The 25,215-nt window shown below is 49.7% G+C and overlaps 1 protein-coding gene across 1 annotated transcript in view; it reads left to right on the top strand.

Moving 5' to 3' along the window:
• The window catches only part of LRRK1 (leucine rich repeat kinase 1), a 76,504-nt gene extending 60,581 nt beyond the window's left edge, over nt 1–15,923 (top strand). Inside the window, exons 24-33 of the mRNA XM_074155869.1 lie at nt 161–327; nt 1,432–1,629; nt 2,308–2,585; nt 2,742–2,936; nt 3,729–3,880; nt 5,491–5,608; nt 6,943–7,059; nt 12,029–12,864; nt 13,449–13,550; nt 15,746–15,923. Coding sequence (XP_074011970.1) covers nt 161–327; nt 1,432–1,629; nt 2,308–2,585; nt 2,742–2,936; nt 3,729–3,880; nt 5,491–5,608; nt 6,943–7,059; nt 12,029–12,864; nt 13,449–13,550; nt 15,746–15,923 — 2,341 coding nt within the window. The remainder of the gene's footprint in view (nt 1–160; nt 328–1,431; nt 1,630–2,307; nt 2,586–2,741; nt 2,937–3,728; nt 3,881–5,490; nt 5,609–6,942; nt 7,060–12,028; nt 12,865–13,448; nt 13,551–15,745) is intronic.
• Nucleotides 15,924–25,215: the final 9,292 nt, after the last annotated feature.

Genomic DNA, 25,215 nt, shown 5'->3' with positions numbered 1-25,215 from the left:
GTATGGTACATGGAGATGACCAAGGTGATCCAGTCCTCTCAGTAGAGAAGACGAACCTATTAATGGATTTGGGAAAATGGAAATGACATTAAAACCCATGAATTTACAGTGTCTTTGAAACTTTTCTTTTAATTAAAAAGCCCCAATTTCTTTTTGGCAGACTGTTCCTGGAAAATAGCAAACTGGAATGCAGTGAAAATGAAAACAACGTTCTTGGCCAGGGTGGAAGTGGGACCGTTATATATCGGGCACGATACCAAGGAAAACCAGTGGCTGTGAAGAGATTTCAGATTAAAAAATGCAAGGGTTCTCCCACTTCAGCTGCAGGTAGAGTACACAGAATCGGTGTCAGGAATGGGCTCTTGCAACCTGTGATCCCGAGCTAAGACCAAAGAGCCTTTGCTCTCCAAAGTACTGGCAGCACCTGTTTAAATACAGCTTTGAAATATATAGCAAAAAATTATGTGTTTCCATGGAGGAGGAGAATGCGTCTTAAAGAGTCCTTCAGGAAAGCTCTTGTAGTGATGAAGGTCATTGGCGCTGCAGGAAGCTTCTCTCCTGCAGATTAATGGTTGGACTCAAGGGGTGCCAAGGCAGAGCTCTTGATTGGGGTGGGAAGCAAGATTTCATCTCCTGTTCCCAAGCTAAATGAGAAGTGTGGATTTACGTGGGTTTGCACTAGGACTTGTAGGTCTCCACCTTTGAATAAGTCCCTTACTCCATCTGTGCCAGCAGCTACAGAAAGCAAATGGGAAATCCTTCTCAGCCTGCCAGCTTCTCCAGGCAGGGACAGGCTCTCCTGGCACGTGCTGGCTGTCGAGCACAGGCTTCCAGCAGAGCCTCAATCCACGGACCAAGGAAAGGGGAAACTTCCTCATTCTCGTTAGGGAAGGATGCAGTGAACCCCTGAGCTGTGGAGGAGGCCAGCTGCTGTCCCAGTGACAATAACCTTTGGAAAGACCAGACTTGCTTGAGCAGCCTGTGGTGTCTCATGGCAGAATGACAATTACTCTGAAGGGTCTCTCTTCTGGCAGGGCAGCTGGGAAAGGGTAGGGAAGACTCCTTCCACCCAAGGGTCTGCAGTGTGACATCCACACCCAGATAATACCTCCTTTAAAAAGCACAGCACGTGTTTTCCAAAATCATCCAGGTGATCTATGAGAACACTGTGTGCCAGACACACTTGAGGCTGGTGTTAAAGGACCAAGGGAGCACTTGCATCCTGAGGCACACATATATATATTGCTTATAACCAGTGTCTGTTAGTGGCTCATGTATCAACATGAGGATGCAGCTTAAAGCCTTGCTGTTGGCATAACCCCATAAGCTGCCTTCCTCCTGCAGCATTTGCTCAGTGATTAGCACCTTCCAAAGAGTGTCTGACTCGGTTTCTCAGCTGGGGAGTGAGAAGGAGTTTGTGTTTCTTGCCAGATACCATGCTGAAACACCTGAGAGCCATGGATGCCATGAAGAACTTCTCCGAGTTTCGCCAGGAGGCCAGCATGCTCCACTCGCTGCAACACCCCTGCATCGTCTCCCTCATCGGCATCAGCATCCATCCTCTCTGCTTCGCCCTAGAGCTGGCGCCTCTGGGCAGCCTCACCACCGTATTGTCTGAAAACTCTAAAGGTAAAAGCAGGGTCTCCCTCCTGGGAGAACTCCCTCTCTGAGTCACGGTAGTAACAAATGGTCAACAGCATTTAAATTACTGCTTGATTTACCGAAGGGGATTTTTTTCCAGACTAGGGGAAGTGGGAGGGATGGAATTGCTCTTAAACTGTACCTTTGGGAACCTAGTAAAAATTGATGCTCAGGATTTTCAAAACTGCTTTGGAGACATGGATTTTCAATTTCTCTGCAAATTAATAAGAAGTACATCTCACTTCAGTGCTGCATGGGTAATGCTGTGTTTTTCCCCTGCAGATGGGTGTCTGGCACTCTGAATTCTCTTATAATTATCTGTGTTTCTGTCACTGTCAAATGAACGACATTAATTCCAAGATAGGTTGAGGCCATCTGACCCTCTTGGCACCTTGGCTTTGTGTCAACTTTCAGTCAAACACTAATTTTCACCAGAAGAGTTAGGGGTCTAGAAGTGAAAGGGTTTAAAAAAAGAATCTAATAGAACTGTCAGACGTGTATAGTAACACGAACAGTGTCATTTCAGATTGTGGCATTGAGTGATGTTTTAAAAGGTTGTTAGTTATTGCTCTGGAGTTTAAAAAAGAAAGAGAAACGGGGGGGGGGGGGGGGGGAAGCAGTTATTGCAATTACAAGAACTGAAGACAGGCTGTTCCTTTGTGCCAGGGTCTTCCTTTGTGCCGCTGGGACACATGCTGACACACAAAATAGCTTATCAGATTGTAACAGGCCTTGCCTACCTGCACAAGAAGAACATCATCTTCTGTGACCTGAAGTCAGACAATATCTTGGTGTGGTCCCTGGATGTCAAAGAGCACATCAATATCAAACTCTCCGACTACGGAATCTCCCGGCAGTCGTTCCACGAAGGCGCCCTTGGCGTGGAAGGCACGCCGGGCTACCAAGCTCCTGAGATCAGGCCTCGCATAGTCTACGATGAGAAGGTAACTGTGGTGTATCCATGGGCACAGTCCCTGCGTGACACCCGTGGGTGGCTGGCTTCATGCATGGGGCCGAATTCCCTTATACTTGCATGATGTTGCTCTCCTCTCCACCCACCAAGGGAGGTTTGCCCTGTTTTTCTCTCTTCCTGGCTCTAGGTTGACATGTTCTCATATGGGATGGTCCTGTATGAGCTGCTGTCTGGTCAGCGGCCTGTGCTAGGACAACACCAGCTCCAGATTGCAAAGAAGCTGTCTAAAGGGATCCGTCCTGTTCTTGGGCAGCCGGAAGAGGTGCAACTATATAGGATGCAGGCACTCATGATGGAGTGTTGGGACACTAAGCCAGAAAAGGTACAAGACAACCCTCATGACCAGTGTTTTCTGATCATGTAGCTGCAGGGATCTGGCAGGAGCTGGGCTTGCTCTCGGTACAGCAGAACAGCTCATTTGCCCATTTACCGCTCCTGCTGATATGGCCCAGAACTTCTATTGACTTAAATTATAGTTTTATGAATTAAACTATGGCAGATTGGTGGCCTTAGACATCTGCGGTGACATGAAGGTCCCTCGACGTCAATGGCAGTTAAGCTATTGATTTCACCAGGGCAAGACGTTACCCGTAATTTCTAGAAACAGCTACAGTATCATGCTGTGAGTGTAACTACAAAGACTTCAAAATCTCCAGGATTATAAAAGGCAGTATGAGGAAGAAAAGGGTTCAAAGTACGAGAAGAGGATTATGCTGCATTATGTTTTTCATTAATTACAAGTCAGTGTTTCAGAGCTTCTGTCCTTCAGACGAAGGTCAGCTTGACTCACAGCTAGACACTGTCATGACAGTGGGTCATCTGCCAAAATTCATAAACCTGAAGAAAGGAATCAATAAAATGTGTAAGAGAAACACAGTACAGAAAAGGTTTGGCTTCAATGTCTGGGGTATGGAGGATGCTAAGAAACACTCAGGTGGGATTTACAAGGAGAATTTGATGTAGATTTGAGAAAGTAGCAGAAGTGTTTATGAAAGAAGTCCTACATCTTGGCTCTCTAGCTTTAATAAATAGTGATTATTACAGTTCTTTTATTTCATCTGGACCTCCAGCTGTCTTGTGTGACATACATCTTTCTCTTTTCCTTTCCCCACAGCGTCCACTGGCTATTTCTGTAGTAGGACAGATGAAAGATCCTACTTTTGCAACATTTATGTACCTGCTGTCGTGTGGGAAGCAGTCTTCCTTCTTCTGCTCCCAAGGACAGGAGTACACTGTGGTGTTCTGGGAAGGGAAGGAAGACACCAGGTGAGACAGCTCGTCTTAGTGATTTCTTTCTTTTGTTCTTTTTTCTTTTTAAGTAAAAAACCTTCAGCGTCTTCACTTATGCCTCTGGGAGGGAGGTAAGGAAGGTGAAAGTGAATTTGGGCGAATGCCAAGGATACGGTGAACACTGTTTTCCCAAACTCTTTTAATTGGGAACAGTGGTTGCTTTATAAAGGATATTTAATGAGCTTAACTCTGCTTCAGTTAATGTGAGGAGAAGATTAGGGCAGTGTAATGATTCACACACACAGGATGAAGCATTTGCACATGAGAACAGACGTGTTCTGCCTTTCCTAATGAGGCCATTTAACACTAAACCTTTCCTAATTGAGACTGCAGTTCCATCTCTGTTCTGCAAAGCAATTAAGCACATGCTTAAATCCTCTTGAAATCATCAGGAGTTAACCACATGCCTGAAGCTGTGTGTGCATCCAAGTGTACACTGCCAGTAAAATGTGTGCTATACTGAATAGGCATGTGCTTTAAATGTTATTAAATTGTGACTGAGATGATGGTATTTTGCTCAGCCACATGTGACCCGTGGCTAGTTAGGTTTATTTTTATGGATGTTACTGATTTTTATAGCCGCAATCTTACTCGAAAACATTCACAAACTGATCTGAAATTTATATTAATGTGTTCATTATTTGTAACCATTAACATAATGGGAAAGGTACGTGATTTGCTCATGAACGATTTGCTTTGCTATTTGTGGTGCCTGGTCAGTCGTTCAGTGCAGACAGTATAACTATTCCTGCTAAAACTCGTGAAACACATGGGACTCACAGATGTATTTTGAATACGTGGATGTTGTCCAAATATTCACAGCAATGTATCTCAGTGAATATGCTTCCTGACTGGACAATCCACTTGCTGGAGACTGCTGAATAACAAATTACTTATATGTGACAGATTTCAGGATGTGTAATTGCTTGTGCCACAGTTGGTAAAACATCTGGGGCTCACAGATGTGGTCGTGAATATCCAGTTATTGTTCAAACACCCAAACCCAATAAACTTTCCCAAACCTCAAACAAACAAAATCCTTTTAGTTACAAAAATATTAGTTAGTCGTATTTATAAATTATTTTATCAGGTTACAGATCTTTGCTCTAATTTGGAAGAGTCGTGCTCTTCTGTTTATGTACTAGAATAAGTAATGAAGCCAGATAATACTGCAGCAGTGAACTTGGAGAACGAGCACTTATTCTCTTGAGAACCTAATGGGCAAGATGGGCTAAGACCTCCCAGCTATTAATTACTGCTATTCAGCTGGAGCTGTTTGTCTCACAGCTGAATTATAGTAAGGTTTACAGACCACGTAAGTTCTCCTAATCCATTTCCGCGCAAAGTCAGATAGCTGAGTTTAAATCTTCACAGAGGCAATTGCGTATCTGCCCCCCTGAGGAAGAGACGCAGCACATCTGTATTTCTCTTCCTTTATGAAGACCATTTGGAGGGACGGAGAACCTTGCAGCATCGTCCACATCTGGGCAGTCGTGTCACGGCTTGGCCCAAAGTGCCAAGTACCCTCCTCTAGCAGTTTGGAGGCTGAATATTGGCTACAGGAAATTGTTATTTGCTCCTTTCAGAAACTACACGGTGGTGAATCCGGAGAAAGGGGTCATAGAAGTGGAGAGGATGAGCTGCCCAGGAATGAAGCTATGCTGCCAACTAAAATTTCAGAATGCCCTCTGGGCTGCGACGGAGGTGAGCGTTACCTGCCCTTCAGTGCCCTGCTCAAGAGGGGCCTCATTAGAAGAGGCTCAAATGAAGAGGAGGATACTATTAAATTAGTAAAGCTAAGAGTGTTTGAGCCAACGGACATCTCAGATGATCAGCGTGACTTTGCTGTCTCCTGGTGTATTGTTTCTGCCTGTTACTTAGCTGATACCGAGATCAAAATCGTACCTCCTGGTGTTCAAAGCGATCGTGGGAACCTCGGCTTTCCGAGGAGACACTCTCTGGAATTGTAGCGTATCTGTACCCGGCGTTTCATCTGGGAAATGTCCTTATCTGTAAGCGATAAAGGGAAGCAGTGAAAGAAACCATGCATCTAAGGGTGGGGTTTTGAAAGAGGCCCGAGGGCTTTGAAAGTTGGTGGGAAATGGGTACCCAAGTTTTGTGTTTACCGTGGAAAACTGCAGCTAAAAAGATAAGAGTAAGAGAGCGTGGCTGATTTGTCCCTCAGAGCCCTTGCCCGCCCGTCAAAAAGGGCTGTGTTAAGTGTCAGCCAATTCTGACACAATCGTTTGATACAAAACAAAGGAAAAACAGGAACATTTCCATTTTTTTCAGCTGAAGTTCAGTGTTTTTGAGAGGGGAAAAAAGGCCACGCTTGCTGAATACATAATTTGTGTTGGTTAATTCACTCCGCCCTAGCATGGAGAGGGAATATAGAGAATATAGATCTTTTTTTTCCCCCACAGGAAAATAAGATATTTTTGCATTTTCTGTTCCCAAATAGAGGCAAAGTTAAAATATTCCTATTTTTTATAACAAGAAGTATAGAACCATTAAAATTCAGAAATCTTAAAGAATTTCATTTCTACCTTTTTGATCAACATGAAATGTGTTGCTAGAACTGGGTGCCCTATGTGGGTATATGAGGTAGATTTATGAGGTGTAGAGCAGGTGTAATTCCAGATACGGTGTAATGCCAGCTTCCCTGGAATCGACAGATTAATGCAAAATAACACACAACATGTCTCAATTGTCCTGACATGTTTGGGATTTGTGCAGGGTTGGGGCTGTCAAACGCCACTTTTAAATGTGGCGATGAAACAGCGATAGTGGTGATTTTGGTGGCTTTTGGATAGTGCCCACATTGCCCGCAGCTCGTTCTGGGGAAGGCAGTACCTGCTTTCTACCCGCAGACAAAGCAAATGCTCTCCAGGGAAAACAAAAGAGAAACCCAGGCTTTGGATATCAAAAAATACCAGTAAAAACTGGTTTTGGAGCCAGTGTGATCTTGTTCAGGTATCAAAATATGAAAAGCGTGGAAGATGATTGAAATTTGTAGAGTTTTATGTGTTCTTCCACAGGACCAGAAGATTTCTGTGTACGGGTTGCAGGGCATGTGTCCTCTGAAGACTCCACAGAAGGGTTTAGACACTCCTGCTACAGTGAGCTGCTTTCTAGTAATGCCTGTCATCAAAAAGGTAAGGAGGAACCTAAAGGAAAAGTGAGACTAAGCCGCCTGCTGCCGGAGTTTGTGTGGCATGTCACTAGCTAGTGTTGAAGGACTTTGTGATGCCCAGGAACATTTTGGCAGCGCGAGGAGAAGGTTTCCAGGTCTTTGTGCCTCTGCCAGACGACAGAGGTGTGGGCAAGAACCTGAGTCAGGGGACCAAAGCTGGCACTTCCAAGCCTGCTGGGAAAATAGTCAAAATAGATCAAATTCCTCTGCAAGGAAGTTTTCCAGCTGTGTTTCCACATCACTGGAAGACAGGGTTTAGTCTGATCAAGCAAAGTAGAGGGGACATGAAGCAATAATTAGAATAGAGATTTGTTAACTGCTGATGCAGGACTTGGGTATATCCTGTACCCATTCTTTTCCTGGTGGGTGTGCATGTTGTCATTTGTGTGCACAATTGGCTTTAAATATTACCTAGCCTCAGCCACACTTCTTTTTGGTTTTGAATGAGAACACTTATCTAAGACAGGCAGTCCAAAAACTGCCTCTTATTGGTAATAGCAAAAGTTATATACTATCTGTCTTTATTCTGGAATTGCTAACATCCCGTTACTGGCAAGAGAAACCTGACATGACTGCCTATTGCGGGCAAGTCTTGAGATGTATAAAAACTGTTTTTGGGCTAAATTACCTCCGGTTTGCTTACAGCCACCTCAAGCAAAAACATATAATTATGTTCCAACATTATGGGTAGCTGTGTAGTTTTTGCAAATGCCAGCAGACTGGTGTGTGTCTGAAAAGCCCAATATGGAGCAGCTCTCGGAGCGACAGTGGACCTGGTTTATACCAAATGCCCGTTCTGTGTTGTTACCCATTTCTGGCTCGTTTGCTAGGGACCGCTGCATCGCTGCAAACTGAACCCAAGGCAGATGGTTAGTGTAAGGTGTACTGCTTCCAAACATGGGGTAAGTAGGACTAAAGTAGGGCACAGATCTAAAGTTGGCACAGGGATGTGTTTCACCCACCGGCAGGCTGCATCTGTTGGCTTTCTTTGGCTCCTGGACCTGCAGCGTTTCTCCGCTGTGGAGTTTCATTTCTGATGTGTATGGCAAATTTCTTTTTCATGCTGCCTGAGGTTTCTGTCCAGGACAGTCAAATGAGTCTTTCACTTTCAGCTTTTCCACTGTCATACAGCTTGCAAAAGCCATTCCTTAGGGGTTACGAGTGGCTTTATGTCTCCTGGTTTCTATTTTCAGTTTGTGGCTTGCCTAGAAAATGTCATAAATAATGCCAGGCCCTACAATAGTAATATTGAGTCTAGACACCTCCCTTCCTCCCCCGACCCTACCCAACCTTCCAGAAATCCACATCCCTTCGGCACACTTCTTCTTGGTTTATTGGACTTACTTTTTCCTCTCTCCTTTCTATGAATGAGTTTGGCAGTGAAATAGCCAGAGCAGCAGCCGTAGGGATGTGCAGACCAGGTTGGCAGGAAACTAAAACCGTTTTTCGAAGCAGCCAGTTCTTCCAACGAAGCTAAATGGAAAGCTTACACTTGTCAAACTCACTGTACGCCGCAGTGAGCTGTATCGGAGTTATCACATAGTCGTTATTGCCCAGTGGAGAAGAGAATTGCTCGCCTTTCCCTGGGAAGAACGCCTTTAACTGATGAGATGTGAGGTAACTAGCAGTCAGAGAATTGCCGAGGGATGTTGCTGGGAAGGGGAATTCTTTACGACTGCCTTGGGAAGACTGATCCAAAAGAAATAGTTTCCAAAACTTGGTTTCTCATCCAAAGGAAGCATCATGGAAATTTAAAAGCAGCAGAGAGGGGCCCAGAATCCAAAACTCACCCGCCAAGGAAAAGTCTTGTACAATTTAAGCTTTTTTGTTGCATGCTTTCTGTCACCGGTATCCTTGGTTTTGGCAAACAATGAAATTTTCAGTAAATTTCCTTTCAGAAAAAAAAAAAAAGCAAGCGAACAAACAGGTTAAAAAGAGCGAAACAAGATGCTTTCTGAATTGGTTTGCAGCATTCTTACAAAGAGGTGTTTAGGAGAGGGAAATCTGAATGGGTACAAGCCTCTGGCCTCTTGCAAAAACCTGGAGCACAGGAAAACAAAAGCTGCATTTAAAGGCTGCGGCGTTCGGTGCCAGCAGTGCCAGACCCTGCGGGGAAGAGAGAGGAGGAGGTGACCAAGGCCGTGGTGTCGGGGGCTGTATTTTATTTTATTATTTAACCCGCTCGCAGCGGCCATCCCGACGGCTCCGTGCCTTGTGCTGTCCGTAGCTGCGAGGACGGAACGTCTGGAGCCAGCTCATCTCCTGCACATCACATAACCGTCACAGTCCCGCTCAGAGGCCTTCCTCCCTGGCACAGTGGGACTTCTGGCAGGACAGAGACTTCAAATGCAGTTTTGTTGCTGTGTTGTTTTTGTTGGCTCTTTGTGGAGCCCAAATGTTGAAAATGAATTCTGAGAAAGTTACTTAAGGTTTCTGGAGGCTGCTGCCCTGCCTGCCTTTGGTCACTCTTGTAATACCCAGATTTGGAGAGTTTTGCCTCGCTGCCCAGCTGCACCAGCACCTAATAAAATCTGGTGAATCGGTGGCACCCGGGGGTGTGTTCTTTGCTGTGTTCTTCTGTGAAATGGGTCACTCCCTCGCCTTGGTCAGGTGAGGAATGACAGGTTGAGGGCATTTCTCTGCATTTGAGTTCCTGCTCTTCAGCTCTTAAGCAGAGAGATAACAGTGGCTGGATAGAAACAAGTCCCAATAGCCAAGGCAGTGAGTAATAAGTGCTCCAAAGCATAAAATATCTTCCAGATTTGCTTCCACCATTGCGCTATTCCGGACAGGCTAGAATTTGGCAGTCGGTATGGCCAGTAAAGCTGGGTGGGGATCACTGATGCAGCTCTGCCCCGTTATGGTGCCGATTGCCCAGTGCCAGGGAAATTTGGCCTATGGAATCCGAAAGGGAATCAGGATTCTGTTCTGCAGTAGCTGACGCTAAGCAAAGAAATGAAAATAATTTTTTGTGAAGGCTATGTTTGGGTAATTCAGCATTTTCAAATTAAATGAAACAAAATTATAGAGCTCTCTGAAGACTTTAATACTGTCTGGTGTCACGCTAGGAGCAGTTCAGGTTGACATACCCACATTATGGTTAATTTCAGATGTTCCCATTTCAATTTAAATTTTCCATTTTTAGTAAGAAATACCTATTGTGCAGGGTCCTTTGGACTGGAAAAGTTGGACCATTTTCACCAGAGAAATGTGGGCTGTTCTGCTTTGTTTTGTTCTGTTTTAAATAACTGAACTCCTTTCCAAAGAAAAAGTCACCCAAAACCCAGCTTGTGCAAAGCATCGTAGCATGTTCCAACCTATCGATGCAATTCCCTGGCAAACCCACGTCCAGGAGCCTTTGCACCAGATCCACATGGCAGCGGGGACATGCACCGAACACTGGGTTTCTTTTAATTAGTGGTTAGAGAATTGGGACGGGACTGAGTTAAAGTCCAAGTCCCGTTTCACAACTTTCCACTTGCTTCCCTGGTTTTTCCCATTACAGTAAAATTCTGCTGTGATTTGGATTAGTCATACGGGCTGAGCACACTCATGGTTTTACTCATATTTTGTATGCAGATAGTGTCTTTTTGTCCAAGACACTTAACGAGCCTTGCAAACAGTGCTCTCGATTAAACTAATACTTGCCCCTATGCCGATCTGCCCTGGGATATCTGAGAACAATTCAATATACTGATTTTGGCCTCTATGGGTTTAAGCAGCCTGGGACCTCTCTCCCAGGACTGGCACAGCCATGATCCCTGGAAGGGCACGGACTTTCCCTTTATTTCTGAGCAGCAAAAGGTGATGCTGAGTCCCTGTCCCTGCTGGCATCCCGGGCTTTCCACCACAGCGGGGCTGCTGAGGGGTGAGGTTGTGTGGGTTCAGCCGGCGGTGCTCTGTCTGGTTTTGTTCGTTTTGCTTTGCTTTAGTCCGGCCAGATTTTAACAGCAAAAAAGCCCTGGGCAAAGGGTCTTTTTTTAGAATTTATTTCTCCACAGGGAGGAAATAGAGAGGCCTTTGAGGTAGGTATTGTTTTATCTGCTTTGCAGATGGGGGAGTTTCTGGTACAGACCCAAGATCATGGGGAGTTTTGTTCCCGAGGGATCCATATCCCAGTCTAACAGCCTTTTGCAGCGCTGTGATGAGCTGGAGGAGTCGGAGAACCGTCGAGCCATGGCCTTCTCACCGGCTCCCGTCCACAGGACGTGATGGTACCCATCGCAGCAGTGCCGCAGAGCGCTGCACCGGAGCCCGATGCTGGCCATGGCTCCTGCAGCCAACACATCTGTACATTCAGGGACAGGTTTTTAACTACCTGCAGAATTGCTCATGGCACTTGGCAGCTGGTTCGCTGAACTGCTGCTGCTTCCATACCCTCCGCTGGGATGTCTCTGAGCTACCATGGATCCCAGAGCCAGAGCACCCCCTGGGGAGGAGCGGTGCTCTCAAAGCAGCAAGCATCGGACGCGGAGCGATCGCTGTACGCTCTTGTTTGCAAGAGGGTTGTCTCCTTCTCTTTCTGTTTTTACTGCATTTCTTCCATTCCTCTCCTACCTACACTGATAGCAATAGTTTTACTCCTTTTTGGAAATGAGCCGGGTTTCTACAGCTGGATTCCTAGGACCGTGATGGCTGTCTGTGAACATACTCCAGCTTGAATTTGTTAACCTTTGGGGCAGGCTGCCAGGTCCGTCTGTCCTCCCTTGCCAATAAAGAGAAAGGTAATACTGGGTGAGAGGAGTATGGCTCTGCAGCAGCTTCTATGTAATGACTTCTTTTTATGCTGCTGTTATCACTGAGTGATTTGGGGTAAGTAACTAGCGTACTTGCAGGATTGGGAGAGGCAGCCAGAGCTTCTGGGATTGAAAGCTCCTGTATTGCAGAGACATAAAGAATCTGAATGGAGAATCTGCTGTCTTTTCTTGCAGAACTCGTACGTGGTGCTGGCTGGCTTGTCGGATGGACTTGTAGCAGTGTTTTCAGTGTCCCAGGGCATCCCAGGGGACAGCTGCTCCTACCTGTGCTCCCACACGGCAAACAGGTCCAAATTCAACATTTCTGATGACGACCCCCGGCAGAACCCGTACCCCGTGAAGGCCATGGAGATCACCAACAGCGGAACAGAGGTCTGGTACAGCAACGGCCCCGGCGTTCTCATCATAGACTGCGCCACGATGGAGATCAGCAGGAGGCTGGAACCCTTCAGCCCGCCGTCGGTGATCACATCCATCGCCTGCAACTCGGAGTGTCACGGGGAGGAGGTGGTGTGGTGTCTGGATGATAAAAGCAACTTCCTGGTGATGTATCACGTCTCCACCTACCAGCTCTGCGCACGCTACTTCTGCGGAGACTGCAGCCCTCTCAGAGACATGTTCACCATCCAGCTGCCTTCGGCAGCCATCCCAGCTACAGCGCCTATAAACCACAAAGCAATGGAGAACAACCTGCTGGCGGACATGAGCATTATCTACAGCCCAGAGGTTGGCACCCAAATACTAAACCACCAGGACTCGCTCACAGATTATTGCTCTGTGTCTTCCTACTCCTCCTCGCCTCCCAACAGGATAACCCGGTGCCCCTCCAGCCTACCCAGCTCGCCCATGAGCTCTTCTAGTGCACCGCTCTCTGCAGATTTTGATGAGTCTGACAAGTTTCATGAGCTGAAGCCTTCCCTGGATCACGATGCTATGACTGCAGGTGACAACACGCAGCATCTCCAAGCTGTCAAGATTCTTCCAGTGAAAGACCTCATATGGATCCCCAGGTAAGTGGGTCACTTAAGAAAGGAACTTCATCAAAATCCCCCCTGGGCTGAATGTGAGGTTAGCTCAGGCTAATTCAGGAACTTTTACGTTCCCAGTATGATTCACTTGCTCAGAAAGTTGAGTTACCATTAAGAAATTTTATTCCCAGTACAATGGTACGTCGATTTTTCTACACCTTTTTAATGATATCTCTTGTTGGGCAGAATGGCCACTAAGGTCTTGCCAGATTGATTGCAGCAGAATGAGAAGGTGGGTGGTAAGACTCAAAGCCCTGTTTCCCCAGCTATTGGGGAAACAACAGGAGGCAGCTTCCTTGCTCAGACACAACCCTGGCAAGTCCTGATGCCTCCTGTTGAGCTGATGGAAATCACTGGGAATCTGATTTTGCCTGTCATAGGGGCTCTCACTGTAGTGGATTCACGATGCCCCTCGGTGGCATCGCAGTGCCCCCTTCCCCACAGAAGGTGGTGTAACTGCAGGCGGGATTGCAGCAGAAAGGGTGGATCTCCAGCATGGATCTTCTTCAGGTGTCACCAGTCTCCACTGTGGAGCACGTGTGATGTATCCCTCGTTTCTCTTCCAGGAGAGGAGGGGACATCATCGTTATCGGACTGGAGAAGGAATCGGGCACCCAGCGGGGCAGAGTCATCGCTGTGCTGAAGGCTGGGGAACTGGCTCCCTACGGGTGAGGCTGAATTGGGCACCGCCTGTCACACCACTGGGGGCACAAGGGGACTGGGTGGCAGACTCTGCAGGCTCTGGGGGCTGTCAGGAGCTACCTCTTGGCTTCCAGCAGCATCTGAGAAGGTCCCAGCCCAAGGAGACACGGTTGCTGGTTTCACATCGAGGCATGTGTGTGCGCCGAGAGCATGGCAGATGGTGAGGGGAAGACACTGCAACCAGTCTGGTCTCCAAAAGCCACAGAGACCAAGCACCCCTGTAAAGAGACAGGCAGGACCCTCTTGCACAATGCGATAAGTGTCGGTCTGATCCTGCCTGGTGCTGACTCCCGGTGCTCTGAGGGCACCTGGCAGAGGATCGCTGGAGCTTAGCAGACTCAGGCCCCGCGTTAAGAACAAGAGGTGTATTTATGCGGAGCGCGGTGCTTGTCTGTGGCTGTATTCACGTGGGTCAGGTTGACGTTCTGGCTCTAAATGAGCACCTTTGTGCTGTTGGCAGTGACGGGCCGGGGGAAGGCTCCTGGAGCACAGGGGAGAGCAGTTATATACATTAATTTAAAATGTTTCATACAGTGAACAAGAGTCCAAGTAAATAAATAGCTGCTGGAGAGATGGAGGTGTTCCTGCTGATCACTTAAATACTAGTCTGGGATTGTACTGTTTATGTCCAAACAAATGGAGGTTAAGCTAAGGGTTATAAATGGTCATTTATTATCAGTAGGCAAACACAACAAGAGATCAAAGTGCTCCTGCCGTTCTCTCTACTTGCTAACTGAGTGTCTTTGTCAGTTAGTCGGGGGTGACGTATTCTCTTTATTGGTCACAGGTACTGTTAGATTGATTTTGCTTTACCCAAATTCAGTGTGGAGTTAAGGCAAAGTGACACTGCCACCTCAGACGTGTCCTGCTTTGCTGCCTTTTAGCCTGGCTGGTTCAGCCATTGACTCCCCCTGTTTTCCCGGCAGGATGAAGACCTGCCCCTCCAAGCACAGAGCAGGGTGGGGAGGTGAGGGAGGGGAAGTGGCTTCTTAGGGGCAGCTTGTGGTAAGAACCAGCTGCCAAGGACGGCCCTCGTTGCCAGTGCTCCCCATGTGGGGGCCTTTCTGGGGGAAGAATTTGGGGCCCATCTTCCCCCATCTGCTATCAGATTGGTAGAAAGAGCCCGCCAAGGGCTGGACTCCTGTCCCTTGAACCCTGCAAGGACAAAAGTGTCATCTTCTGCTTGGCCACCTCCCTCTGGACTATCAGGGCCAGCTTCAGCTGGCCCCAGGAGAGCTGGAGAGGGACTCTTTGTCAGGAAGTGTAGTGACAGGACAAGGAGTAACGGGTTTAAATTGGAAGAGGGGAGATTTAGATTAGATACCAGAAAGAAATTCTTTACTGTGAGGGTGGTGAAGCACTGGAACAGGTTGCCCAGGGAAGTTGTGGATGACCCATCCCTGGAAGTGTTTAAGGCCAGGCTGGATGGGGCTTGGAGCAACCTGCTCTAGTGGAGGTGTCCCTGCCCATGGCAGGGGGGTTGGAACTCGATGATCTTTAAGGTCCCTTCCAACTCTAACCATTCTATGATTTTGTGATTCAACTGCGGTTGTTTGATGTTGTTTGAGGTAACACGCTCAGAGACCATGAAGGGAAGCACCTGCAACACGTTGCTGTCATGCAGGACTCCTCCTACACGAGCTTGTGGGTTCCTGGGCTGTTGTCCTAGCCGTGCCTGCTGGTCTGGACTGGGGGCTTGTACCCTGAGCTGGCAGAGCTGGGCTCTGTCCCGCTTCCACGCTGCATCTCGGGCCGCGGAGGCTCTCGGCAGCCTGCAAGCTGTGGCACGGTGAGGGCTGTTTTGAGAATGCCCAGCTGGCAGCAGGCCAAAGAGCCTGTGGATTTAGCAAATCGGGAGATTTAACAGCGACTTCAAAATGTCACGGCAGACTTAAGCACCCACCTGCATGTTTAGGCACCTGAAGCCCTTTAAAAATCTCTTCCCGTGTCAGTGAGCTGTTTGCTTGTGCCGTGACATAGTTTCTGATCCCTCTCTTTGTTACCTTCTCCTTTCTCAAGGATTTGCAGCTTATAAAAAGAGATTCGGTAGCTGGAAGGGAAAGCTTTTGAGTCGGTGCCTCCGGGCTGAGCGGGGGTGTGCTGTGTGAGCAGAGCTGCTCTCGCTCTAACGCCCTTCTCCGCTCTGTCCTTCCTTTCCCAGGACGCTGGTGGATGCTGCCCTCATAGCAAAGGACACAGTTGTGTGCTGCTTTCAGAATGAAAACATGGAGTGGTGCCTGGCTGTCTGGAGGGGCTGGAGCGCCAGAGACTTTGACGTTTTTTACCAGGCCTACGAAGAGCTGGGAAGGCTTGAAACCTGCATGCGAAAAAGAAGGTAGTGCCTGTGGCGCTGGGGAGACCGAGGCTCGACGGAAGAAGGGAAGTGTCCTGCTCCGAGCGCCCCTGGACTCCGAGACACAGCCCCGGCGAGGGAGGGGATGAGGGGTTCGTGGGGGGAGCCGTGTGTCTGGTTTGCTGCTAATGAGCACTGCGGGGTTCCCGGGGCTGGAACCCCGTCAGGGCTTTTGGGGATTGGAGAAACCGGTGTGAGCGGGGCAGGGGCGAGCGGGAGCTGGGCAATCTCTCTGCTCTCGTGCTCCGTCACACGCTCCGCTGCAGTAGTCGAGAGCAGAAGGTGGAGGTGGCTGCAGTTCTGTTTCCAGTTTCTTTTTCCCCATTTTGAATTCCTTCCTCACCTTCAGCATGCCCTGGCTGCTGCTGCTGCTGCTTTTCTAGTGTAATACCATCAGCCAGGAGAGTTCCGATAGCCTCAGCGGGCTCTTTCCTGGGAGCCTGAGCACGTTCCAGTCCCCACTGCCTGCTGGCTGGCAGTGTGGTTCTCTCTGGGCTAATTCCCCCTGCTCCTGGGCAAATTCCCTGGGCTAATTCACCCTGCTCCCGGGCAAATTCCCCCGCTGGAAGCCCTGCGGGGCTGCCACCCGCAGCCCTGCATGTTTGTTAGAGGCTACTTCAGGTGTGTAGCCCCTCTTGTGACTGCTGCGTAGAGACATCCAGGTGTGAGAACCAGCGACAAGCTTTGGCTGGCCACTGCGTTTCTGGTTCCTAAAAGCTGTTGTGGTACAGTGTTACTGTGAGAAGAGCCTAAAACAACCTGCCAATAATACTGCACAACCTCAGTGAGTGAGCGAGCGAGCTGTTTAATTGCACTGTTGCAAAGCCAGTTGTAAATAGAGCTGATACAAAGCAAAGCCACTCGGTTTGACAGATACTTCCTGGTGTAAAAGAAGGGAGCCCTGAGACCAGGAAGGCTTATAAACTGTCCTCTCCTCTTTGCTCCCCTCCTCTTTCTCTTTGTAAATACGCTCTGGGGTATCGGGAACACAATAAGCTTAATTTGCCTGTGTATCTGTGCAGCTTCCGCTCACCACAGCTTTTATTTTATCTTCATTAGTGGCCTGGGATGATGTATTGGCTCCGAATACAATTGCACTTAGTTATCCCAAGCATGTACAGCAGTGTAAAAAGCGAGCCCGGCTAAGCACCCTGTAAAAAAGGTGTACAGTTTGAATTTTGGACCTTTTTTCTTTTTTTTTTTGTTTTTTTTTTTGTTTGTTTGTTTTTCTATCCCAAGAAACATGTGTGAGCATCGGCACGGCTGGCCAAGGCCGAACGGGCAGGTTAACCCTCTGGTTCACATTTCTGTTGCAGGCTGCTAAAATACCCATCTTCAGAAACAGAGTGTATCCTAAAATAAACGGATTTTCTCCCTACAATGACACTGCGTTGGTGGCACTTTTTATAGGCAGCCCGTGCCTGCATCAGCTGCGGGGCGTCTGGGCTCTGCAGCGTGATGAAAAATGACATCCTCCTGAGGAGCGTAGCTGGGATGGGGTTTACGAGGACAGTCTCTTGCCTTACCTGTCTCTGTCCCACTCGGCTCCTCCAGGACAACCTCCTGGCACTGTCAGGGCAGCACCGTTGTGCCCTGGTTCGCTCTCCCTCGCCAGGACGAGCTCTCCTGCCTGTTGTCACCGCGACGGGGAAGAGATGGCTCAGCCCTTCACTGCTCCTGCGATTTGACAGGTGTTTTCACAGCTGCCCCGAGAGCTTCTCCTGCCTCAAGCTTTGCTGTGAAATAGCGGTATCTGTGTCAGAGCTAATTAACTGCCTTCCCCCGAAACTGTGTCACCTACCTGCCATCCCCCTGCACAGCCCCGAGCTTGCAGGCGCCGGCCACGCACAGTCGCCTGCGCTGGGGTTTAACCGTCTCCCGGTCCCCTTCTCTGGCTGCCAGAACCCTTTTACACGTTTCATGGTCCTTGAAGCCCCGGCAGAGGCCATAAACCAGCTTGTGCTTTCATTCAGCCTCGCAGGTTTTTCTTTGAGAGAACACTGGTCTGGAAATAACCACAGTGGTTCCTGATCATCCCTCTCCAGCCGAACATCTTGGCACCACGCTGCTTCCAAAGCCGGTGTGGGACCATGCCCTCCATGGGCTCTCCAGCGCCCAAGGGGGTCAAACAGAGCCTCTCCCAAACCTTCAGGCTCTGCCACAAAAGGGGCTTTCTTCTGCTCCTGCCCCGCACTCCGGAGCTGTTATTGCCCACAGCCATCCCCCACACCCTGCCCAGACACACTGGGACCCTGCTGCCGCCCTCATCAGCCAGGTCAGGACGGTCAGGGAAAGGGCTGGAGGGTGGGAGAGAAGCAAACGCTGCTGCGATGGTGGCATGAGGGGGTCCCGAAACCTCCTGGGAACAGGGCATCAGTTCCTGAAATCGACTGAGAGCCTGAACACTGCTGCCCTGGAGTCAGGGCAAAATTGCCCCGTCAGCAAACCTGAAACCTCATTAGCACAAGGCTCCGTTGAGTCAGCCATGCACGTGCTGCGGGAATAAATCCCCAGGGACAAAAATAAATAGACACTAAAAACAAAATTAAAATAAAAAACCAGTGCCAGTGCAGAGACAGTGTAGGTGAGATTTCAGTGCTCGTTCCCAGCCCTCCCACCAGCGAAGCCTCTGCTGCTCCTGGCAGGACTGACGGCAGCTATGGACGAGGGGCCTCATCCATCCCCATCATCCATCCCTGGGGAGAGGGATGGGGTCAAGGCCAAAGGCAGGAAAAGTCCCCCAAAACCCAGGAGCAGGGGGCTGCTTGAGCCCAAAGGTACTGGTGCTCAAAGTCCCCGTTACCAGCGCTTGGCCCGGGGTAGCTGCGTATGGCGCAGTCCTTGCTATTTTCTTTCAGCTTCTAAAAATAAGCCGGAGCGGGGGCCTGGCGGGGGGTTTTATTCCTTCAGCTGCTGGAGGAGAGACGAGAAAACAGCTTAGTTTTATTTTGTCAACGCTGGGTTCCGTGCCCCCCCCTCCCCCCAAGCCCGTCTCGGAGCAGCAGGAGCGCACGGAAAGGGCTCGGCGCTGGGAGGGAAGCGGATGCTCTCAGATGAGATTAACCCCCAGCACCGGCAGCAGGAGGGAGGCGGGGGCCGGGGCTATTAATTACTCGCTGAGGAATTACTGAGACGCACAGGACCCGCCACCACCGGGATTAATTGAGCCGTCAGTGCCCGAGCCCTGGCTGAGCTGCGGCAGCCCCCGCGAGCAGGGAGCCACACGCTGCGCCTCCGGGTCCTGCCCTAAAGTGCTCGGCTGTTCTTTAAGAGAAATAAAAATAATAACCAGCCGGACACTGATTCCTACCCTGGGTTTTGGCTGTGTCTTCGCTGGCATGGCTGCGGTGAGTGGGATGCAGGGTCGGGCCCTGGGCTGGAGAACGACTGTGGTGCCCAACACCTGGGTCCCCGTGGGGCTCAGGGGACGCTGCTGGTTGCACCCCCATCTCCGAGACCTCGCTCAGGGTGTTTTGGGGACCCAGCACACACCCCCCCACCCCCCCCCCCAGCACTGCAGATGCGCTGACCCCACCAGTCCAGGGCTGTCCAAAAACCAACCAGCTCCTCCGTGTGCAGGAAAAAGGGGCAACATTAAAGCCAATTCTGCTAGAAAAGGGAATCTGGGCCAGTTCTTTGCCCCGTGGCTCCCGCCGCCCTGGGCAGCGGTGCAGGATTGGGCCCAAAGGCCTGAGAGAGCTCCCAGCCCAGCCCCACGGTCCCATCCCGCGGCTCCCAGACCTGACTGATGGGATTACACCCTGCGGGACTCACCCCCAGGCACATCCCTCCAGCTAATCCAGGCATTGTCTGCAAAGAAAGCCACGGAAAGGGCAACTTAATGGCGTTAAAAATTTCTCCATTCCTGGCCGGATAAAATAACCTTGGCAGAAAATAGGTGCCCTGCCCGGTGCTGCCCCAGTCGCACTGACTGGTCCCTGCTCCACAACATCCCTGGGTCCGCGGCTCCCAAAAGCTCTTCAGGAGCCGGGATGCTCCAGGGGCATCAGCCCGCGGGAGGAGAAGCACAGCAAATCCAATCTTGTTTTCTAACCTTGCAGCGTGAGTAGACGCTAAAAAGCAGGACTTCATTTCCCATCCCCTGAACGGCCCGGCTCTTCCGCAGCTCCTTCCCCTGTTGCATTCAGCACGCAGGGAAAAAAAAAAAAATAAAATAATCATAATGTAATAGATTAGAGCAAAACCCACCTCTCGTGCCCCAGTGACAAGCGGGGGGGGGGGGGTAAATGGGCATTTACACGCCAGTTGGATGGATGCCCCCCCCATCCCGCAGTGCACCAACAGCTCGGCTTCAGCGAAAGGAGAAAATAAGGTGGGTTTTGTGGTTTTTTTTTAATTTTTTTTTTTTCCTAAGGGACGTGGGGAAAGGGGCAGTGCTGGCTGCTTTGTATTCTGCTACCGAAAGGACAGAGGAAATTAGTTTTCTTTAAGCAAACTTTAAAGGACAGGAAATATCGTGGCTATTTCAGGCTGCCAGCCCGTCCTTGTCTTACCCCGGGCCCGGGGCGGTGGGACGGGGGGCACCGTGGGGCTTCGGTGGCTGAACCGGCACCGGGGCCGGGCTTTTGCTTTACCGTAGGCAGGAGAAGGCTGATGCTCTGCCAGGGCTCTTTGTCACCAACACCCAACAAAATGACGCCAAGATTTTAAAAAAAAAGAAAGACCCCCACAAAACCGCTAAGGCAGACCCCTTCCCAAAGAGCTCAGCCGGGGTTACAAAACCCAGTCCTTCTCTGGCCCGGCGCAGCCAGAGCTGCATCAAGGGCTGGGGCCGCTCCTGACACGGCTCAGAGAAAGAGCAAGTTAAAAAATTGAATATTTTTTTTTTTTAAAAAAAGTCCTTTCTACTGAGGATGCCACCTCAACCCCTGTTTGCGTTTGGCCCTTTGTTGCCTTTGCTGTGTGGGGAGGTGGCAGGAGGCCGGTGGGGAGGGAAGGAGCCTTTCAGTGCCCTGAGCTTTGCCCCTTTCATCTTTTTTTTTCTTAATTTAGGTCAAAACCCCTCAGTGCCGTGGGAGAGATTTGGGGGGGCCCAGGACCACCCCACCCCCCCCCCAACTTGGCAACGTTCCTCTTGCTGCTGGCCAGGAGGGAGCCCCAGCAGCCACATCAAAATCCGTTTGCTCCGCCGGGGTACAACGGGGCGCTGCTGTCCCCTTACAAGGACTTCTGCTGTCCCCAGGGCGAGCTCCTGCGGCGGGGACGAAAACAAGCCACAGGTGGGCATCTCATCTCGCTTGGTGCCGAAGCCCCAGTGCCAGAGGGAGGGGTGAATTTTTTGGAGAGACAAGGGGATTTTACAGATTTGGGCGCTGAGGAGCAGCGCGGCAAATAGAAGGAAACCCACGGATTTGCAGAGATGTCACCGAGTCTGCTGGGGACCGGCCGAAGCTGTCACCCACGTCTGAGTGTGCTCCTGCCTCCGCTGCAGGGGCTGCCCCGGGTGGGGATGGGGCAAGGATGGGGATGGGGATGGAGATAGGGATGCAGTCCAGGACGGGGAAGGGATAAGGATGGGGGTTAAGGATGAGCACCTGGGGCAGGTGCTCAGCACCAGGGCAATCACAGGAGGGGCATTTTTGGCAGTGGCCACCCGGCCAGGGCACGTACCGGCCCCGCACGGCCGCACCTCTGCGGCAATCGGGGTTCCCCAGGTGCAAAGCGCTGCCCGCGGAGCCGAGGCCGGCAAAGCAAACAGCCCTTATCTGTCCCCTTTGGCGGCACGTTTGCTTTGGAAGTTTGTTTTATCGCAGAATTACCCTAAACTGCCCTTTGTATGAGCCCTCTTATTGAAAAGTCAACAAAGAGCAAAGGTGTCATCATTTTTTTTTTTGGTCTTCCTTTTCTAAAGAAACAGCCAGCGAGCGGCGTAGCTGGACCCCGGGCAAAGCCCTCCCCGCACCCCCAGCCCCACGGCGGGGACCCCTGATTTCCAGGGGTTTCCGAGACACTCGAGCCCAGCACGCTGGAAATGTTGGAGCCGATTCAGGCCAATTAAAGTTGAGGTTTTTATTGAATTAAAGTGTGAAAGTAAATACAGCCAGCCCAGTATTCGGTCTGGGGGTTTTTTTTGGTTTTTTGTTTTTTTTTTTTTCCTGATGTTAATTCAATTTTTTTCACCCCACTCATAAATGTGATTTAAAAGGTGGTAGAGATTCCTGGGCTGGAGGAGAGCCGGGAGATGGGTTTTGGAGCTTGGAAAGGACGTGAACGGGTTTCTTGCACCTGGGAAAGCGTCGGCAGCAGTTCGGAGGTGAGGAATAAAAGCCCTTCTGGCAGCAGCAGCCAGGTGAAATCCCGTAAAAGAGACGGGGAAGGAAACCTCATGGGATGCGGCTGCGCTGCAGCCTTGGCTGGAGAGTCCAGGATGTCTCCAAGGCTGCCCATGCCCCTCGGAGGAGACGGCCTCCGAGCTCCAATTTGGACCAAACCCCCTGAATTTGCTCCAGTCGGGGCAATAACTCACGTTGAGAGACTGCGGAGCTGGGTACAAACACATTCGTTAAAAACGCGGGCAGTGTCCCACCAGCCCAGAAACCACCACGTCCCGAAGCAGCGCAGAAGAGGAGGAACCTGGTGGGATCTGGAAGCATCCGCCCCGGGAAAGGCACCAACCTGCTCTCCAGTTTTAATGCCTCTGAAAGATTTTTTTTTTTTTTTTTTTTTTTTTTTTTCTTTCCAAAAAAGCTCTCGAGCGAGGCTGGCTGCGCGGGCGGAGTATTTTTAGCAAGTATTCATGCGAAACGACTCAGGCTAATAATCTGCAATGTAAAGTTAGAGCTTCAGCAAAAAACTGGGGCTCGGCAGATCTGGGGGCAGCGGGACCTTTCGCTGCTTTTGCCGAAAGGAGCCGCGGAGCCGGGTCCAGGGGAGATGCCTGGAGCCGCTCGCTTGTTTTTTTCAGGGCAATAAAACCCTACTGTGCCTCAAGGTCCAAAAACTTGAAATCCTTCCACGGACTGTGACTCTGCAAAGTTACATATAAATATTTAACCTGTAAATAGTCGCACCGAGCGCCACAGGTCATCAGAAAGGACCGCGCCGCCTTCCCCCGACCCCGCGCTTTCCCTGTGTCCTTCGGCTCTTTTCCCCATCGTTGATCCCTGGGCAAAGAACGGAGCCGCCGGGAGGGAAGGGCTGTTAGAAACCAGAGGTAATAAATCCAGCGGCTCCCCCCGCCATTGCCTCTCCCTCAAGTTTCACATGGAATTTAACTCCAGGGACTGATGAACGTTCAGGAACAAAGAGCCAAGCGCAGGCTCAAGATGCCCCAGCTCAAGGTTCACGGTGAATTTTGGCCGTTCCCTCCGACAGCCCACGGGACAACCAGGCTCTTCTCTCCACCCCACAATGTACCCACCAGAAGGAAGGACCAAGGCTGGGTTTAGGCTCTTTCACAGGCCCCCTACCCCCCCGATGGTCACCTCAGCCCCTCCTCTTCATCAGCAGATGTCAGGCTGCCAGAGGACAACCCCTGGGGACGGTCACTGCCAGAGACCAGGCCCTAGGGAGCAGTGGGGTGGGGACATCAAGCCCCTGACAAGCAACACAGGGCTGGGGGGCAAAGACACCTGAAGGGTGAGGATGGTGCTGGGTCACCCCAGCTGTGCTTCAAAACATGGTCCCTCACTGGTCACTGGTGAGACATGGCCACCCCTGTGTCCGCTCGCACCCGTGGGTGTCCAGAAGAGCTGGAAGGGTTTAAACCCAAGTGCTGAAGGGCTGAAAAGCTTTGCTTGGGCAGGAGTTTTACTGCAGTGAGGATGCCCACGGCCAGCACGGCTTACAGACACTGGGAATACGGAAAAGGGAAAGCGTCTCGCATTTTTAATTGCTTTAATGAAGAAGAGAAGCATCCCAATCTATAGCAAACCTCAGCAAACGACTCCTGGTCACCACGTTCTTCAATTTTAGGGTGACACCACCTCATTTTCTCATACCTTGTTTTCCTTTAGCAGACTGGAGGCAAACCCTCCTGGGTTTTCCCACATCAACTGGCTCCTCAGCAGGGAGGGAACTTCCCTCCCAACCGAATCACCCGAGGAAACTGCAAACGACACGTTCCAGCCCCAGAAGGGTTTTTTTGTCTGAGGCTGGGTTAGCACTTGCCAGCCGATGACTTCCACCTGGTCAAGCTCCTTACAACTTGCAGCAGCAAATAAGGCTTATTTTAGTACAAAATGGGCTTTATAAGGTTAGACTTTATCATAGACGGTTATAATTCACAATTTAACTTTAATACGGATTACTTTTAAGCTGCGAGTCCATAAAACATGCGGTCAATTAAGATGTGGGGCCTCAAGAGTTGACTCCAAACTTGGTGTAAAACTCGTGTTTAACGCTGCTCGGGCAGATTCAGTCCCTAAATCAGAACTGCAGCAACTGAGCGAAAAAACCCAACCCAACACCAGACGGGTGCTTCTCATTAAACGGCTTTTTCCATTTACACGCATTCTGCTTTTACCGGCTGTCATGGGCTAAAAAAAAGTACTATATAATCATAAACGTTAATAAACACAGTTTAAGTACATGGCTTTTTTCTCCCCCATCTTTCGGTACAGTTCTTCAGGGTTCATATTCTCCAAGCTCTATTTCGCAGCCACAAATACGATTTGCTTTTTTTTTTTTTTTTTTTTTGCTTTCCCTAGTGTGAAGAAACACTTCTGTAATCCCTAAGACTCTTGCTCTGGGACTCAATTTTTACATTAAAAAGCCTCACACCAATATTGAGTAACTGTGATAAAACTGGCAGAGCTATTGAAAAATAAGGGCTCGACACAATAATTATTTTTACTGTGTTGTGAATACACAAAACGTTACTCAATTATTCAGCCTCGTCATCGTATGCATTTTAAATGTGTAGTTATGGATGTGTTCAGACAGCAAAACCATTTTTGATCTTTTCATGAGGAAAAAGTCACAAACCCCTGTCAGAGAGGACCAGCTGCCCCAGGGAACGCACAGCCCAGCACCAGCCTGAGGAAGGGATGTTCTCCCCTGCCCCAGAGCCAAGGTACGTGGCATTAAGTTTATTCCGGGCTGAAACACAACACAGAGGCCAAAACCCTTTTTAAGAGGGAGATCCTTTTACCTGGATTTATTTCCCAAAATCTTTGTGGCTGTGCCTACGCTGTACGAACAGATACGGACTGAGGCAGACGACATGAGGAGCTCTGATTGCAAATGAAAAAAAAACTTTATTGCATCTTAGAAGCAAGTCTTAAAAAAAAAAAAAAAAAAAAAAGATTTTCCATGCA

Source organism: Numenius arquata, chromosome 11, assembly GCF_964106895.1.
Source record: "Numenius arquata chromosome 11, bNumArq3.hap1.1, whole genome shotgun sequence".
Taxonomy (NCBI): domain Eukaryota; kingdom Metazoa; phylum Chordata; class Aves; order Charadriiformes; family Scolopacidae; genus Numenius; species Numenius arquata.
Note: the sequence above shows the minus strand (reverse complement) of the source record. Positions and strands in the feature narration are given on the sequence as shown.